This window comes from Candidozyma pseudohaemuli (assembly GCF_003013735.1).
Source record: "Candidozyma pseudohaemuli strain B12108 chromosome Unknown scaffold00006, whole genome shotgun sequence".
Lineage (NCBI taxonomy): Eukaryota > Fungi > Ascomycota > Pichiomycetes > Serinales > Metschnikowiaceae > Candidozyma > Candidozyma pseudohaemuli.
The window spans coordinates 221,548-238,994 of record NW_020194440.1 but is presented as its reverse complement, the minus strand read 5'-3'; the positions used below and the strand labels follow the sequence as shown (position 1 = coordinate 238,994).

The 17,447-nt window shown below is 48.4% G+C and overlaps 8 protein-coding genes across 8 annotated transcripts; 5 read left to right on the top strand and 3 right to left on the bottom strand.

The window, feature by feature from the left end:
- Positions 1 to 825: 825 nt before the first annotated feature.
- On the bottom strand, positions 826 to 2,022 carry TIF5 (translation initiation factor eIF5; the record flags this gene model as incomplete). The annotated part of the gene is made up of 1 exon (XM_024858178.1): positions 826 to 2,022. One exon carries the CDS (start codon positions 2,020 to 2,022, stop codon positions 826 to 828), a length of 1,197 nt encoding a protein of 398 aa, XP_024713584.1.
- A 131-nt stretch (positions 2,023 to 2,153) lies between these two features.
- C7M61_002817 (uncharacterized protein) lies at positions 2,154 to 3,422 on the bottom strand (the record flags this gene model as incomplete). The annotated part of the gene is made up of 1 exon (XM_024858177.1): positions 2,154 to 3,422. One exon carries the CDS (start codon positions 3,420 to 3,422, stop codon positions 2,154 to 2,156), a length of 1,269 nt encoding a protein of 422 aa, XP_024713583.1.
- Positions 3,423 to 4,430: 1,008 nt separating this feature from the next.
- C7M61_002816 (uncharacterized protein) lies at positions 4,431 to 5,570 on the top strand (the record flags this gene model as incomplete). Its single annotated transcript, XM_024858176.1, has 1 exon — positions 4,431 to 5,570. The coding sequence occupies one exon, from the start codon at positions 4,431 to 4,433 to the stop codon at positions 5,568 to 5,570; it is 1,140 nt and encodes a 379-aa protein (XP_024713582.1).
- Positions 5,571 to 7,392: 1,822 nt separating this feature from the next.
- Positions 7,393 to 10,479, top strand: C7M61_002815 (uncharacterized protein; the record flags this gene model as incomplete). Its single annotated transcript, XM_024858175.1, has 1 exon — positions 7,393 to 10,479. The coding sequence occupies one exon, from the start codon at positions 7,393 to 7,395 to the stop codon at positions 10,477 to 10,479; it is 3,087 nt and encodes a 1,028-aa protein (XP_024713581.1).
- A 956-nt stretch (positions 10,480 to 11,435) lies between these two features.
- GRR1 (SCF ubiquitin ligase complex subunit) lies at positions 11,436 to 13,778 on the top strand (the record flags this gene model as incomplete). Its single annotated transcript, XM_024858174.1, has 1 exon — positions 11,436 to 13,778. One exon carries the CDS (start codon positions 11,436 to 11,438, stop codon positions 13,776 to 13,778), a length of 2,343 nt encoding a protein of 780 aa, XP_024713580.1.
- A 52-nt stretch (positions 13,779 to 13,830) lies between these two features.
- On the bottom strand, positions 13,831 to 14,424 carry C7M61_002813 (uncharacterized protein; the record flags this gene model as incomplete). Its single annotated transcript, XM_024858173.1, has 1 exon — positions 13,831 to 14,424. The coding sequence occupies one exon, from the start codon at positions 14,422 to 14,424 to the stop codon at positions 13,831 to 13,833; it is 594 nt and encodes a 197-aa protein (XP_024713579.1).
- Positions 14,425 to 15,204: 780 nt separating this feature from the next.
- RPL43A (60S ribosomal eL43 domain-containing protein) lies at positions 15,205 to 15,781 on the top strand (the record flags this gene model as incomplete). Its single annotated transcript, XM_024858172.1, has 2 exons — positions 15,205 to 15,251; positions 15,505 to 15,781. 2 exons carry the CDS (start codon positions 15,205 to 15,207, stop codon positions 15,779 to 15,781), a joined length of 324 nt encoding a protein of 107 aa, XP_024713578.1.
- Positions 15,782 to 16,502: 721 nt separating this feature from the next.
- Positions 16,503 to 17,075, top strand: C7M61_002811 (ESCRT-II subunit protein; the record flags this gene model as incomplete). The annotated part of the gene is made up of 1 exon (XM_024858171.1): positions 16,503 to 17,075. The coding sequence occupies one exon, from the start codon at positions 16,503 to 16,505 to the stop codon at positions 17,073 to 17,075; it is 573 nt and encodes a 190-aa protein (XP_024713577.1).
- Between the last annotated feature and the right edge of the window lie 372 nt (positions 17,076 to 17,447).

Genomic DNA, 17,447 nt, shown 5'->3' with positions numbered 1-17,447 from the left:
TCTTTACTGTTTCAGGCTTGAGAGCGTTGTACAAGTTACCGCACCACGCAAGGCATTGACTTCTACTGGCTCCTTCAAAATTTGAGACGAGGCCCCTTCGTTATTCTGTGCTTCGAACTCGACGGTCTACGAAGCCTTTAATGGTTAAGCGCAGATAAAGGGTCGAAATGATGGCTGATGATGTCTCCGCATCGCACGTATAGATCGTGAAAAATCGAATGGCGGATCAATATTACATAGTCAAAATAAAACTAAGCTAATTAGAGAACACGTTTTGCCTGTAGAATAAATTTACTGAAACTATATCAGAGGAACCTGCTTGATGCATTCGCACCAGTGCAAGAATTGGGAGACCAGGAATAATCCATCTACGAGGAAGAATTCTCTCGAATGAGAGTCGAATCATACTCAATTGGGCATGACAAATACGGAAAGGTTTCTGTTTTTTTCAAATTTGCTTTGTGTAGATTTAAAAGGTCACAGATCAATTTGTATGATTCTCATCAATGTCTCAATAAATCGTAAAAATCAGAATTTTAAGCAAGAATTCCAAATATTCCTTTTACCAAAAGGAAAGCATAAAAGAGAAACGAAAAGAGTTAATTAAATAAAGAAACAAAATTTACAATTACAATTCATAAAGTAGGAGAATTGATGGCTTAACCTAATCGATCACATTTTGACCATTCGCTAGGTTCACGATGTTTTCAACCGACCAAACATTCCAAAATACCAACAAATTACATCCAAAACACCTCTATCACTGCTCTGTACCGTAGTGTATTAACTATAGGCGTAGTCCCGGCACGCCGATCTCAATGCTATTTACTCCTCGTCCGACTCCTCATCGGCCTCCTTCAACCACTGGATGAAAGGCTTGGCGGCCTTTCTCACCTTCTTAGACACATCCTTCGAAACATACTTCTTGGACACCTTCGAACCCCAGTTGAGAATCTCATCTTCACCAACCAACTCCAGGTCGTACAACTTGACAAGGATCTTTGGAACGAGAGGAATCAACTCGGGCTTCTCCAAACCCAAGAATCTCTCAAGACCACCCAAGAAAGCCTTCTCGAAGTCATTCTGACCGTCGATCAATTTGGCCAACAAACCCTTGTGCTCATCGAGCTGCTCAAGGATGTCCTCGTCGAACAAGACCTGAGCCAACACGAGCATGACGTCTGGCTTCTCCAAGAGCTCCAACTCCACAATCTTCTTATAAAGATCAATGTCGGATGGCAACTCTTCCTTGTCGTCACCAGCATCCTTCAAGGCCCACTCACCGAATTCCGTGAGCTTGGTCTGGCTGTCATTTAGCGAAAGGCCCTCCAACTCTCTGGCTCTGGCCTCGATGGCCTCCTTGGACATGTCGACGGCCCAGTCGTCGTCAGCAACCTCAACGGTTTCGCTGGCGAGAGCAGCAGCCTCAGCGTTGATCTTCTTGGTCAAAGCGTCGTCATCGTCGTCACCGTTGGCTTGCTTGGCGGCGTCGCCATCGGCGCTCTGTGCAATATCAGAAATGGACTTACCACCACCCACAACGTTGGCGGTGGCGGTAGCGGCCTTCTTTCCTGTGGAGGTTGGGGGTGGGTTCTTCAAGATGTAAGAAGACAACTTGTGTCTCAAGTCGATGTCGGTGATACGACCGCAGGCTTTACAGTCTCTCTGCAAAAAGCCTTTGCTCTTGATGATGATCTGGGTCTCGGGGTTTTTACAAGCGCCACAGAGCACAAAACGGTTGATGAAGCCATCCAAGGAGTCTTGTAGCTCAGCCTGGGAGTGGGCACCGTTAACAAGGTATCTATCATCTTCCTCGTTGATCTTTGTCTGTGCACCCAACTCGGAACCGAAGTATTTCACAACGTAAGCTGGAGGACGGCCCAAGGCTCTGGCAACCTCGCTAAGGTTGGGAATGGCAGTCTTGATACCGTTACCTCTACCTTCGACCTTGGACTGGATCGGAGGCATCTTGTAACGGTAAAACGGGTCGGTGTTCTCACGACAGATATTTATGAACGACATGGTGGATGGTGGAGGATGAATTGGAGAATTTTTTTGAAGGTGTCTCTGATGTGAGCATGGCGACACCCGTACACCAGCCCACGTGACGGAGATGGAACGGACCCGTTTCGAGCCGTTTTAGCCGTCGGAGACTAGCTCAGAGGAGCTGGTTTCGGGAAAGCATCTGATTTCAGGAGAACAATGCACCTGTTGGCGTGGGAAATGTAGCCCTTGATGTGTTTTTGGGCGATAAGGTTCGCTAGTATGCACTCCACCTGCTCCACAGATGCCTCTTCCTTGGACGGATCCGAGCCATTCTGAGCGAAATCAAGGGCTTTTTGGAAGTAGGCAAGGGGCACGATATGCGGGGTTTTGTCGTTGACGGTTTTGTAGAAATTGGCCGTTTTGCGCACAAGCAGAAGGTAGCACAACTGCTTGAGTCGGAGCACCAACAAGTAGATGTGTCTGTTGAGCAAGACGGTGTGGAATTTTTGGAGCTGTTCGTCAAAAGCAGCAAGGTTGCCCTCGCGGACGGACTTGAGTAGCTGGTCCTTGTAAATGTACTTGAGGTTGGGGTATTTTTCATAGAGAGCGTCTGAGAGTCTTTTGCGGGAAGACAAGTACTTCAAAGGCGCCACAAGCATCAAGATTTTCTCCAGATGCGGCTGGACCTTTTGTGGTCTGTTGTAGCACAGCAAAAAGTCCCATGCTGTAAGGAGCTTGACCTCCGCTAGGGCATACTCAGCATCGTCTAGCGATAAAAGCGCACTATAATACAAGTAGGTGACGACGTGCTTTCTGTACTGGACGGGGCAATTAATGATTGTAGGAATGGCGGAGTTTGTGCCCATAAGCGCCTTTTCCATCAGCTTGGCAAGCTCAATGTGGTCGAGCTTGAAGTAGATTTTGATGAGGGTCGCTAGGAAGAAGTGGATGCACAGTTTCTTCGATGTAGCAGGGTCCACGGACTTATCGGTCAAGCAGATTTTGAACAGTCTGTTGATTATGGTGGCGACTTTTTCCAAACTTTCGTCGTTTTCCTCTTTGGTCTTGCTCTTGGACCTGACCTGGTACACCAGAAGAAGCTCATTACTGCTGCTGATCAAAGCAGGACATATCCAGTTCCAAGATACCTCCGCCACACGGTTGAAATCGCCCATGAAGGTAAGAAAATTGTCAAAAGCAGTGTCAATCTCCCTCTGAACATGAATTGACCGCATGAGTCGGATGTACAGCCTGACGAGCTGTCTCAACTTGTCTGGAAGAACATACAAGTCGATTTCGCTGGGTTCGGGAAAACGGGCTATTTCCGCCAGGTTCTCCTTTGGGTTGATGGTGAACTGCTGCTGGAGCTGCCACAGGTTGTAGTAGGCCACGGCCTGGTGGGTTGTAGCGATGAAGCCCAGAAGAGAGTGGTTCATTGATATGCGAAAAAGCATCCACGTGAGACGAAGAGATGGGTAGGGTGGGGGCGACAAGAGGAGGTGGAGGGCGGTTTGGGGGAGAATTGGGGGAGAGTTGGGGTTATTGGGGGATCTACGTGGGGGAGGTCTGTGGGGTGTGGTTGTTGATGGTGGAGGTGGATGTGGTGATGTCTGGGGAGATGAGAGGTAGTGGGGGTGGGATGTGGAGGAGGCATGGGATGAGGATGTGGGTGAAATGGGGAAGGGTGGTTTGAAGGCTGATGGAGATTTTTTTTTTTTTATGTGTTTTTGGGGAATTGATATGTGGGTGTTGGTTTCACTAATGTAGTGGTGGTGGAGGTGGTCGTAGAGGTGGTGGGGAGTGTGATGAAGAGGTGGAATGCTAATATGAGGAGGAAATTCACGAACATTGAGAAATTAGGAGAAGGGGGTTTCTTAACTTTAAGATGAAAGAGTGACTGGGTTCTTTCAGCTGGAATTGCCTTTTTCGATAGCCAGTGTGGATAGTGAGGACCGGCTTCGGTGATCGAAGTTGCACCATCATAATAGCAAGATGGCACATTTTTTCAATGAGGCACTTCAATGGAATCAATAAAAATGAAGAGTGATCTCATGACATTGCCTCTCAGGATTGAAAGGTCGACTTCAGGTTCTCACCAGATGAGACATCATCAATACTACCTCACAAAGGCAGCCATGACTGTATCACTAGAACCTTAGAAATTCGTATCCAACAAATAAAAAGACATTATACTACCCGAAGCCTCTGGATTTCACCCATCTTCCCAAATTTCATATTCTGAGCTTTTGAAACATTGCCCATACTCGTCTGCTGAGTGCTTCGCACATGTTCCAGATTTTGCAGCCATATAAAGCGAACACCAACGGCCGTGTAGGACCCTATAGACTCCAGAATTTTCTTTTCAGTGAGTCAAAGAACCATATAAAGTGAAGCGCAGATTCCAAAAAGCACTCAAGCGGACTCCTCTGGGCTTGAAGGAGTCCATGCCGTTTCCCACACCAACGAGTCCTGAATTCCAGCAAGATTGCAAGGAGGGAATTGACAGTGTTGTTGAAAGGGACGAGGAAGGTCAGAAAGAGGAAAAATTGTTGGAAAGTGGGTCAATTGCGTGCACCATTGAAGGTTCATTAGGGGATGCCTCCCCAGATGTCCAGAGTCAATCGTTACAGAGAAGCTTCCCAGAACCCCCAGAAAACAATCAAGGTCCATTCAATGCTGAATTTTTTGACGACTTCTTCAACCTCGCTGAAACAATTATCTTTAAGGAGGACCCTGAGGACGATGTCTTATCAGACGACCATTTCGAGGGCACAGTAAACCCCGATTTATCTTCAGACATTGAACCGCCACAAGCACCCGAAGACTACGAAAATGAGCAGATTCTGCTTCTTGAGGCTTTGCTGGAATCCGCTCAACCTCTGCCTCAAACCCAGCACCATTTTGAACCAGTTCATCCAGCCTGGATCGATGTTCTGGAATGGGAAGCCTTGGAAATGAGTATCGGCTTTGCAAATCATCCGGACGTTTTTGATTTGTCAGATGTTGAAACAGACAGCTCTCTGGAGATCTTTCTTGACGAGGAAGCATACAATGCTCGTATGGCTGAGATTCTTTCACAAAGTGAACAATCTGACGGGAACAGTTCTGACATTCCCCGAGCGATTTACCTTCTTCAGCAGTTTGGAAAAGTTTTGGCGTTTTTTGACAGGATCCTTCAAAGCATCGTCAAGCTGTGGGTTGTGAAGGTTCTTGTGTTTGTCTTCAAAAAGCTTCGTGTTTTGGAAAACCTAGCATGGTTGGGTACCAAGGCTCGGAGCATTTTTGGAATTCTCAAAGGACCTGTTGATGTTTGCGTGCATGCTTTGACATTGGCCTTGCCTTCAGTGGAGGCTTTTATCGGAAGCTTTCACGAAAAGCCTTTTTTGGGTATCAAAGGGCTTCGTCCTACTCACAGCAAAATACGCCTCAAATCTCCAGCTAGTGCGTTGCTCGGCGCCGTCAAGAGAAACACCTTGAAAAGCATGGCCTCCAGAGCACGTATGCTCCGGGAACGGGCCGAAGTCGGTGAAAGATCCCAATTGAACTATGAGGGCATTGGAATCTGGGGTTTCACTTCGAGATGAGGAGCATGGGGGATGATCAAGTTAGCAGCAAAATTAAGGATTAGAGAAAAGAGGACGAATTTCAGTGAATACATGATTTGAACTCATACGCCAGGTTAGGCAAGTGTAGGTAGGGCCAGTAGGATCCTCTGTGAATAATCTTCATACAGCTTGGGCTGGTCTAGTCACATTGAGGCTCTGATACTATTGTGAGTGATCAATTGTGATTATTGAGCTACAATAATTTACAAAATCCCGATTACAATTGCCCTTGATCCACAAGTCTATGGGGTCGGACTTCACCCTGCATACGGCCGGGATACGTCAAAACGCAGAACAATGGATAACGTTTTTCAGCACAGGAACGGGCCCGACTATGTGCAGTACATCTGATTTGGAGCCACGGTGGAATTTCCAACCAGGGCCCCACAGAGCGCCGTTTCCATCCAAGCCTTCGCCTAACGCCGACTACATCCGTGTGGTCGTTGCCAAGTTAAGCACTGACATGTGCATGATCACGTGACCAGCCCAGTCAGATGGGAAAGTGCCACTTCCGTGGTATGCGGGGCTTTTTGCAAATGACCATAGCAAGTAAAGAAAACAATGGAAGGATTTTCCAGCAGATCGAGGTGGGCTCATTTTGAAATTTGAAAAAATCATGAAATTTCCTGGGATCAATTCTGAGATGGCATCATTTTCGGAATACCTACCCTTCTAGGTTACGCTGCTCGACAGCAAGTAACGCAGCCAAAATGCGTCGGCGAGAATCCGTCGGATTGGGGCGGTTGCGCGACAATGTCGTGGCTACCTCAGCAACCCTCGAGTCAACGTCAGGGGAGGACAGAATATGGCGATTTGAAGGGTGGTACTGGGTAGAGCAGATGGAGAGCTTTCGAACGGTGCTATTTTCGTGCCCAAATTCGCCCTGAGTGTCGACTACTTGTGCCCTCACTGACCACGCGACGACATTTTTGCAATCGTTTCCAGCATTGGCGTTGCCGTGAAAAACGGCATTGTCACAATTGCCCAGCAAAAAAATATGGTTTTTAGATCCCCAGGGCAAAGTTGCGTGAGGTGGGAAGGGTAAAAGCTAATTTTGTGTTTTGACGAGTGGTGGTTTGCGTTGAAGAGGAACGCAACGCAGGAGCATCAACGGCATGCATTCGAGATACGGTCAGGGCAGAGCAATTGATGAAAAAAAACGGTGGCACAACAAATTGAATTTTGAAAATTGACTCAAACAGTGCTGTTTCGTATATTTTGAGTTTCTTAGTAATACTGTCCTCGTTTGCCACGGCTGACATTTGCCTTGTGCTTTTGGTCCAGCGTTCCAGAACCAGAGGAACCTATGCCACTTGAACGCCGTATTTTCAAAAATTCCACCAAACCAATGAAAAACCATCATTTGCCAAATTCCCAAAAACCTCCCCAAACCTTCTCTTCGTCTCCTCCACACTACCACCGTGCATCTTGTAGCGCCAATTCCAACGGTTCCGTCGGCTTTAGCTCACCGCCGTTTGACACCTCCAGTGCCAAAATCACGCCCGATTTCGCCTCAATTCGTCTTTGAAAGACAAAAAACAAAAAACAACGTCTTTTTTCGTAAAAATAAAAACCACCTTTTTTTTCTCTTTCCTCAAGGTGGCATCCATGTTCCGTTTTTAAACGCTATATGTGTGGGCGCAGCGTTCTCGCGCACATTTCTTCAGTCACCTCCTATTCTGGACCAACTGTCCAAGTGTCGCTTTCTCTTATTCCACGAACCCAGGCCGTTCAATTTTCCACCTAATTCCGCTTAATTTGTCCTCCGGCAACACACCCTGACCCTTTCCCGTCCGTTCCCATGGTGATCTCGCCGCCTACCATCTCGCTTCTGGCACCCCAGGGTGTTCCACAGCGGTCGGGCGCCCACAACAACACCTCCAACGGCTTCTACGGGTCTGGTTTACCCCAGAACGACGTTTCTTCCGCGCAAAACGGCGGCCGAATGCCCAATCCAGCCCTGGTCCACGCTGATCCACTTTCATCGTCCATTCCGATCCCACAGAGAGACCTGCTCTCGTCCCTGGCTCTGCCCTTGGCCACCGACGCCAACACGGGCTCGCTTCCGGTGCCGCAAGACGCCCCTATAGCGCTCTCCATGCTGCCCTCGGGAATCGACCACTTGGGTTTGAGTCCAAGCAATAGACCTCCTAGCGGCTCCAACGGCATGCCGGGCCGCCGTGTCCGCCTGGGCCTGCTATTTCTGACCATGCTGATCTGGAACGACGACGCCGTGTCCCTCAGCCCGGGCCACCTGGGCCTGAGCTTCTTGGACTACGATACAACCAACCTGGGCCTGGCTCAGTTCATCAGTCCGACCTTGGGAGCCCAGCCGTCCTCGCTCGACGCCAGCTTCCTCTCTAATCCCACCCGAAACCGCTCCCACACCACCAGCGGCGCCCACCCGGGCCAGTTATCCGAGCCCCAGGTGCCTCTGCCCTTTGTGTCGAGTGAAAAGCCCGTGCTTTTCGATAATCTCATGCTTAATATCCCCGACGGTGCCGGCATGACCCGAAACCGCTCGCAGACCTACTCAGGCGTGGCCTCCAACCTTCCAGACCTCTCCAACCCCATAATGCTTCTCCAGCAGGGTCAGGCCCGTCCTTCTAATCAGCATCCTAATCCGCCTTCCGCTCTGCATTACCGTCCCCACCACGACACCGTCTCGGCCGCCGTGTACCAGCCGATCTTGGAGAACGACTTTAATTTTGCCCTGGTGGTGGTGACAACAAATTTTGAAAACCCCAGCTTGGGTCCTACTCTGTCGCTTCTTTTGGACAATGTACCTCAGTTCATGGACGCTGCGAAGTTGTGGCACCTCATTGCCAGCTTTCCTGGCGCTGTGGGCAATCCTTTGCATGGAAGAGGTGTCATTGGCATCAGAATGAGCACCACAAGCACTTCCAAGTTGGCCTTGGTCGAGTGTGCTTCCATCGAGGTTGCCATGAATTTGAAGGCTAATTTTAACCATTTGGAGCTCGTCCCAGGCCACATCTTGTACGTGGCTTTTGCTAAACTCTCCGAAAGGCCACTCAGCCAAAGCTTCAAGCTGAACGGTTCTCCTTACAAGGCGGAATCCAGCAATGCCTCGCTCAAGTCCAACTCTGGCAGTTTGAACAAACCTCAAAGTAGAGCCTCCAAGCTTCGTCCTCAGGGTTCCACTGAAGTTGATCTTCCTGCTATCCAGGATGACTTGATCCACTTGGTCTCGACCTTGTCCATGTTGGATTCAGTCAATATCAACCGCGTGAAGTTGCTTTTGAAGCACACCATGGCTTTCCCAAAGGATAAGTACGAGAGCAACTTTGGGCCATTGCCTGATCCCATCCCAATGCGCCAGTTTGATTCGCCCAAATTGAGAGAATTGCGTAAAATCTTTGAAGCTACTGAAAAGGCCAACTCTGACAGTCCAGGCAAGGCCGAATCGCCAGACTCTGAGCCTGAAACCATTACTCAGCCAGAATTGGAGGCTTTGTGTCTCGCCATGTTGGACGAGTTGCCAGAATTGTGCTACGATCATATCGGAAACACCATTGTCCAAAAGTTGTTCACGTTGGTGGAGTCGCCTTTGATCAAGTTGATGATGGTCAAGGAGCTTGCTCCTTACTTGACCCAGTTTAGTATTCACAAGAACGGTACTTGGGCCATTCAGAAGATCATCAACTTGTGCCACAATGACTTCACTCAGATGACCATCATTGCCGAAAGCTTGAAGCCATACACAGTCAAGTTGTTTAATGACCAGTTTGGTAACTACGTGGTGCAATGCTGTCTCAAGTTTGGCTCGCCATACAATGACTTCATCTTTGAAACCATGATTGACAACTTCTTGGAGATCTCTTTCGGAAGGTTCGGTGCTCGTTGCATCCGTACCATTCTTGAAACTGCCAGTGACACCAAATCTGCAAACAAGGGCTACGTTTCGAACGAGCAGATGTTCTTGGTTGCCAGTATGATTGTCGAGTTCGCCAATGAGTTGGTGGTCAACAACAACGGTTCCTTGCTCATTACTTGGTTCTTGGAGACTTTCAACGGCTGCAAGGGTTTGAAGCACGACTACCGCTACGAGTTGTTGTGTGACAAGTTCTTGCCTCACTTGGGGCACTTGTGCACTCACAAGTTGGCAAACTTGACCATCTTCAACATCTTGAACAACCGTAACGACATGGCTGTCAGACAGAAGATCATGAGTGAGATCTTTGGACACTTCAACGAGCACGATCTTGAAGAGATGAGCGCCCGCCCACCTACCGTTCTTTTGGAGACCATTTTGGCTGAAAACCAGGAACAGAGCACCGGCCCTCTTTTCATCTACAAGATCGTCTCGAACCCTATGCTTATGAACATTGGAAACGAGCTCAGCAATGCCAGATACAAACAGTACATCATTGGCCAGGTGAAGAGGGTTCTTTTGGAGATTCAGATCACCAACCTCCAGCCATACAAGAAGCTTGTTGAAGAGGTTGGACTTGCCACTAACAGATTGAGTCGTTCTGGCCTGACCACCCGCAAGGGCAAGAGAGACCGTAGAGGCAAGACCCACTCGCCTCATCGTGCTACACAGCCAATGATCCAGCCATACATGCAGCCCAACCAGGGCATGCCCATGGTCTATGGAATGCCCAAGATGCCAATGGGTGAGGCCAATCCAGGAATGCCACCCAACGGATACTATCAGCCCCAGGATGTGCATCCAGGCATGTACAACGGAAGCAACCAGGACATGGGACCGCTTTACCAGCAGAGACAGCAATATGTACAGCAACAGCAGCTTCAGGACGTGAACGTGATGCAGCAGCTTGAACAGCTCTCGTTGAGCTCTGCAGCCATGGGTTACAACTCCAATCCCGACACCCCCAAAATCAGCCATGGCACCCGCTTTGCCTAGCCATTACGAAAAACAATAACGAACATACATAGTCATAGACACCTTAGGTGAGGGTATTGTAGAGGGCTATAGAGCGCCAAACAGAGTCGAATCCAAAGATTTCAAGTTTCTCCATTTTTAACAGTTATCATACAATTGGTCATAACGGTACAGCGGTTGACTTAGATGCCCTGGTCTTCTATACGGCGTTCGAGAGCAAGTACAGCCCAAGAAGCGCAATTGCAGATTTCCAGGTAAACAAAAAGTGAAATCCTCAAAAATCAGGGCAATTTCAACTCAATCCATTTTTGATCAAAAACTACTCACTTTTTATGTTTTCTTCGCTTCATTCCATGGCTGACTCTGCCTCCATCGGTTTGCAGGAATCCGATTTGCAGCCAGGACAAGGTCCAGAACACAGCCCTGCAAAACTTTCAAAAACGTGAATCTTCGTAATTTGTCCAATTGTCAAAAAATCACGCTTTCCATTTCTCCAAAAATTCCCATTTTCTTCAATCCACCACAATCTATTCTTGCCTAGGCTGCTTACCACATCATTATCAGTGCGAATCAGCAACTGCAATAACACCACGGCAACGTCACGAGACACCAGTAAAACGTCAATTTTCATACTGAATGACCTCCTATTTCGCCAAATTCACCCTTGACTTTCCTCCTCCATTTCTCTTTAAAAATATTACCCTCCAGGCCGGCTGGGGAAAATCCTCGTACTGCATACACCACACCACAAATCTCCTGCGATATGAACCTACAACCTGCCAGTACTCAGTCCACTCCAGACAAGGCCACTTCTTTGAAAACCTTTTTTTCCTTTCTATTGGCAACGCTGTCTCGGCGACGCTCCTGTGCACCGAAAACACCCGTGCACCATCACCAAAATACCTCCAACCTCGAGGCCCCCATCCAGCAAACCGCAAGCAGCACCAACCCCAAATACACAAAAACCCAGCATTTCCATGGTCGCCAACACCAACCAGGACGGCCTGCGGCTGTCTAAAAGAGTCAAGGGGAAAGTGGTGTCCTATTTCCAACTGCCACTGCAAAATCAGTCCTCGAATCAACACAATCTCGATTACAACGACGGGAGACACTCCCTAGATAGCGACCGTAACGACTACGTGGAGCTTAGAGAGGCCCTTCTCCAAAAGAGGGGGCTGACGGGCGCCAGGCTGCAGATCCAGATGTTCAACTTCAACAATCTGCGTTTGTTGCAGCTCCCCACAGAGGTGTTGCTTCAGATCTTCAAGTACTTGGACAAGTCCGACTTGTTCCTGTTGCTCACCGTGTGCCGAGAGTTCAGCGACCTCATTGTGGAGATTTTGTGGTTCCGTCCCAACATGCAAAGCGACCTGGCGTTCCAGAAGATCAGAGAGATCATGAAGCTTCCGAGGCTGCAGACCCACTGGGACTACCGCAGCTACATCAAGAGGCTCAACTTGCTGTTCATGACCAAGCTCGTGGACGACGAGCTACTCTACTTGTTCTGTGGATGCCCCAAGCTCGAGAGATTGACGTTGGTCAACTGCACAAAGCTCACACATGCCCCCATAGCCGAAGTTCTCAAGAACTGCGAGCACTTGCAGTCAATTGATATGACAGGTGTTCAGGATATTCAAAACGACATCTTCTTTGCCTTGGCCAAGCACTGTACGCGGCTTCAGGGGCTCTATGCCCCGGGATGTGGCAATATCCTGGAGGACGCGATTGTCCAGGTCCTCAAGGCGTGTCCCATGCTCAAGAGGATCAAGTTCAACAACTCTGAAAACGTCACCAACACAAGCATCTTGACCATGTACGAGAACTGCCGTCTGCTTGTGGAGATCGACTTGCATAACTGCCCAAAGGTCACCGACAAGTACCTCAAGGGTATCTTCAGCGAGCTTACACAGCTTCGAGAGTTCCGTATATCCAACGCTCCTGGAATCACGGACGAGTTGTTCAAGCTGATTCCTGATGACCATTTCCTAGACAAGTTGCGCATCATTGACGTCACCGGCTGCAATGCAATCACGGATAAGTTGGTCGAACGTATGGTCCGCTGTGCCCCCCGTCTACGGAATGTGGTGCTCTCAAAGTGTATGCAAATTACAGACGCATCCTTGCGTCACCTAACCAAGCTAGGCCGCTCGTTGCACTACATCCACTTGGGTCACTGTGCTCTCATCACCGATTTTGGAGTCCAGGCTCTTGTCAGGTCTTGCCACCGCATTCAGTACATTGATTTGGCGTGCTGCTCTCAGCTTACAGACTGGACCCTCACCGAGCTACTGGCACTCCCGAAGTTGAGGCGTATCGGTCTTGTGAAGTGCAATTTGATCTCAGACCAGGGAATACTAGAGCTCGTTCGCCGCAGAGGTGACCAAGATTGTTTGGAAAGAGTCCATTTGTCTTACTGTACCAATTTGACCATTGGACCCATCTACTTCTTGCTCAAGAGCTGTCCTCGTCTCACACATTTGTCACTTACAGGCATTTCGGCTTTCCTCCGTCGAGAGATCACACAGTACTGCCGTGACCCTCCGCCAGACTTCACCGAGAACCAGAAGTCGTCTTTCTGCGTCTTCTCTGGCCATGGCGTGGTCCAACTACGCAACCACCTTGATACCTTGATGGATCAGAGAGCTTACATTTTGGAGCACTATGGGCAACAGGAGGACTTTTCGCCAGCGTACTTTGAAAGAAGGATGCGTGAAGCGAGACTCACGCCGGCTCCTGGCGAGCCAACGCAATATCCAACTCCTGAGCAGCTCAACCAGCTCCGCATGGCAGGACCAGGCGTTTTAGGCACCCCTGGACCCGTGAACGAGTTTGCGGGTGCCGGCGACGGGCGCAATATAATTAATGATGACGAGATGACGACCTGGGCGGCTCAACGTGGATTGGGCGAATTGAGAAGAGTGAGGGACCCAGCAACCAGAGAGTCACCCGGCAGAGATGGCAACAGACAGGGCACGCCCAGAAGGGACACACCTTTCATCATGCCTGATCCGTTTAGACGTGTGGAGCTGGATGCCATCATTCAACAGCTCGTTAATGCCGACCAGAACAGGCAGCGTTTTGGCGCCTTGTACCACCCGCTCAACTCGCAGCTAGATGCTGTAGAGCAGCGGATCCGTGAGAATCAGATGAATCTGCAAACGGACGCCAGCGAGGAACAAGAGGAGCCCCGTAACGTGGATGTCAGGCTAGGAAACGCCCCTCATATTGCCCAGGCGCCAGTGTTTGGCAATGACGAGCCGATGAATGGTGAAGATGACTCAGAGATGGAAGGAGTCGACTTGTTCCCGAGAATAAGGTAGGCGAAGCCGGTCTAGGTGATACAATTTACTTCAACTATCGAGGGCTATAGCATCAAGAGATTTCTATTTCTGTATCCAAGAGTTCAAGCCGTAGCTGGTTTTCCCGAAGAGCAGCCTCATCTACAGACCGTAGGCGGTAATGAACACAAGCGACAAAATCTAGAAGCTTCGATCCCAGCTCTTTTGATATTTTGCGTAGGTATGCCAACTTCAACGATTCTGTAGGTGCTGAAGAGGAACCGCTTTCACACGAATCTCTAGAACACGGAGATTGAGTAGATCCAGGATTCCGTTTCCAGAACAGCTGGTAGTCCAAGTACAATCTGACCATTTTCCGTGAATGTGCCGCCCTTTCCGGGTCTTCCATTGCCTCCTCCAAAAGCACCCAGTAGTCTTTAGACCTTTCCACACTGAGCTTCTTTTGTTGAGAATGAAGAGGACATCTGAGCAGTCTTCGACAAATTTCGCCGTTTTCCAGAGGAACAGCGCAAACGTGATTAGAAACGGCGTGATGGAGTTGGAGAATCTCGTGTGGTGGAAGCGTCACCAAAGGGTTGAATTCGCCATGACGACCTAGAAACTCCGGTCCAAAGCTTCCGTTGGCGTTTACGGTGAGTTTCCGTCCGGGCAGGGAGAGAAAGGACATTTTTGGTTTTTTGGATGAAAGAGAAGAGGTGGGCGGTTTTTGGAGATTTGGGAGAGGTTTTTGGAGGAAAAGGATGGAGGTGTAGTAGGATTTGCAACCATTTGATGGCTGCGAAAAAGTGGGTGGTGGGTGGTGGTTTTGAAGAGAGGTTTGAGGGAAGTGTTAGAAGAAACATTCCGATGACGTAGAGTTCAATGATGATTCTAACGCCCTTGGTCTGTTTAAGTCGCTGTTATAGATTATCGGTGGTTAATGGATCAAGCGGTCGTGCAACCTAGGACGGTACTACGTCTATAGATACTCATCAAAAAGAGAAATTTTAATCCTGAAATACAAGGATGTTTCATCTAGGGTATGATTAGCACAATACACCGTCGAAACACTCACAGAGGGCACTATCCTTATGGGTTACTTGTGTCTTTAGATGCCTCATATTAGGTACTCTTATACCACTACTAGTGCTCTCAGCTATGGTGTGATAGAAAAACCACGACGACTTTACAATACCCCAAGGTTTAAAGAAGCTCTATTGTCTCCAAATATTAATAGAAAACATACGTTCTATGCTTGAGCCAGGCTATTCTGCTCCCCTAGCTATACATGGTCTGCAACGTCCTCAGGGCTCCAGCCCTCACTCCCCAACGCACACGTGACAACAAGCTCTGCGCAGATTTTCGCCCATGCACTACTGATTTTTTTCCACCACTGCGCACCTACTCAAAAAAAAAAGTGCCATAGAAGCCTGGTTTTTTTACCTTTTCACCAACAACTACACAATGTATGTTTGCCACTGAAGCCCGTCAAGAGGCTCCGCAGAAGCCACCAATGTATCGCCCGATGTTTGAGAGCAAAAGTTTCAATATATTATCGTCCGATTGTTGAAATTCCAGTGTCCCTTCCTCATTGCAAGATTTTTCAAGTTTCACGTCCTCCAGCCTTCCAATCCACAAATCGTCCATCCACAACATATACGCTACAGTCCCGATGATCCTTCCAGCATAAATCAAAAAAACTCGATAATACCCATCCCTCTTCATCGAATACTTGGTACCTTTTTCCCTTCATCATACTAACAGCCAGGACTAAGAGAACTAAGAAGGTCGGCATCACCGGTAAGTTCGGTGTGAGATACGGTTCGTCTTTGAGAAGACAGACCAAGAAGTTGGAGGTGCAGCAGCACGCCAAGTACGACTGCTCTTTCTGTGGTAAGAGAACCACCCAGAGAACCGCCACTGGTATCTGGAAGTGCAAGGCCTGCAACAAGACCGTTGCTGGTGGTGCTTACACTGTGTCCACCGCCGCCGCTGCCACCGTCAGATCGACCATCCGTCGTTTGAGAGACTTGGCTGAGGCTTAAGTAACCTAATGAACACACATCTGAGTAAAGGTTTGTAGACCGAGGAGCAAGTGATTTGCTTTTTTGAGGGAAGAAGTGAACGGGAATTTGATCGATGAAACTGTCGGAGGAGACGGGTTTACTGTAATCGCTATGCCTACTCTTCTGTCACACCCTTCTGGGACACTCACGAATGTAAGAACAGTATAAAGAAATGAGGTTCTCAGGGCGTTTGAAGGTTAAAGAGGTTGTAAGGTTCTGTTAACTAAATGTTTTGGTACCACGTCTGGATTTTTGGAGTTAGCTGAAAATTGTGAAGATTGTAGGGTAGTGTTGTCTTGGATCACTTCAAGTGCAGACAAGTGTGGTATACTACTGTGATGAACAAAAGTGTCACCTCAATTTAACCGTTTCACTTTAAAAAAAAAAAAGAGTTATTCCCTATAACTTCGATTCTTCGTTTTATTATCTTTTGGTCTCCCTCTTGAGTGTACATACTCTGTACTCCCTCTATACTCAAGCCTCATTATGGCCATTCTCAATGTATGGGACCCATGCACTCAGAATGTTGAACCCCAACCAACAAAACTACATAATGAACAATTTTCATCATCTAAATGCCTCAAATAATCAAGACCAAATCTAAATCCCGAAACCCCACTCAAAAGCGCATCAAAAGTACCATCCACTTATCATCATGCCTTGAGTTTCGCACCCACCTCATATCAACTACCACAACTCCATGTTCGAGTTTCCTAAGCTACATTCATTCCCGCCTTTCTTCACCAAACAAAGCAATGCTACTGTTCTAGAGCACCAGCTCGAGGCATGGACCTCGCTTGTTCTTTCCTACTGTGAATACCACAAGATATACAGCTTGCTGGGCACGGGAGCAGTGCTATCGTCACAGAACAAGGACACAGAGTTCCCGCCGCTTTTCGAGAACAAGGAGGTGGAAAGGGCTTGTCTGGAATCCTTCAAAAAGGACATTTTGAACCACATCATCCACAAGGCCACTCGTGCAAGTTACATTGACCCTAAGAAGCTGGACGCTGGCGTCCTTATCCACTGGAGAACGCTTCCAGAATGGGCTAAGCTTTTAAGGGATTACGTGGACAGCACAGGACAGCTCGGAACGATTCTAACCGTGTACGAATTGACCCAGCTGGAGGATTCCACCACCAGCGAGGATTTCAAGAATATCGACTACAATCTCTTTGTACGGGTGTTGCAGGTGCTTATGAAACAGGGAAAGGCACAGATCATCATGGCCGAGGACAATTCGGGCCAGATCGAGGGCGTGAAGATCGTGTAATAGACGTATAGAAATGGAAGGGCTTCACGATCTTTTGTAGGCAGCCATTGGTTGCCGGTGGGAACATCGGCTTCCTGGGCGACAGAGAATGCCGTCTGAAGGTACCTGGACCGCTTCTACGGGATCAGGTGTATACAGCGGCGGACATTGATTGAGGAGGTGGAGGTGTTGAAGGGGAGGTAATAAGGAAAGGTGGAGCAGACTTCGTGGATAGAGGGAAAAGCGTATTGATGTTGGGAAGTTACAAAATGTGGCTTTTGTTAACCTTGAATTCAGATAAAGTATATCTGGGGCATTTCCTTTGAATTTGTCCTTGTCGGCTTCAATTTTGGCTCACCTCTGGCATCTCATCATTGAATAACCTCTCTACCT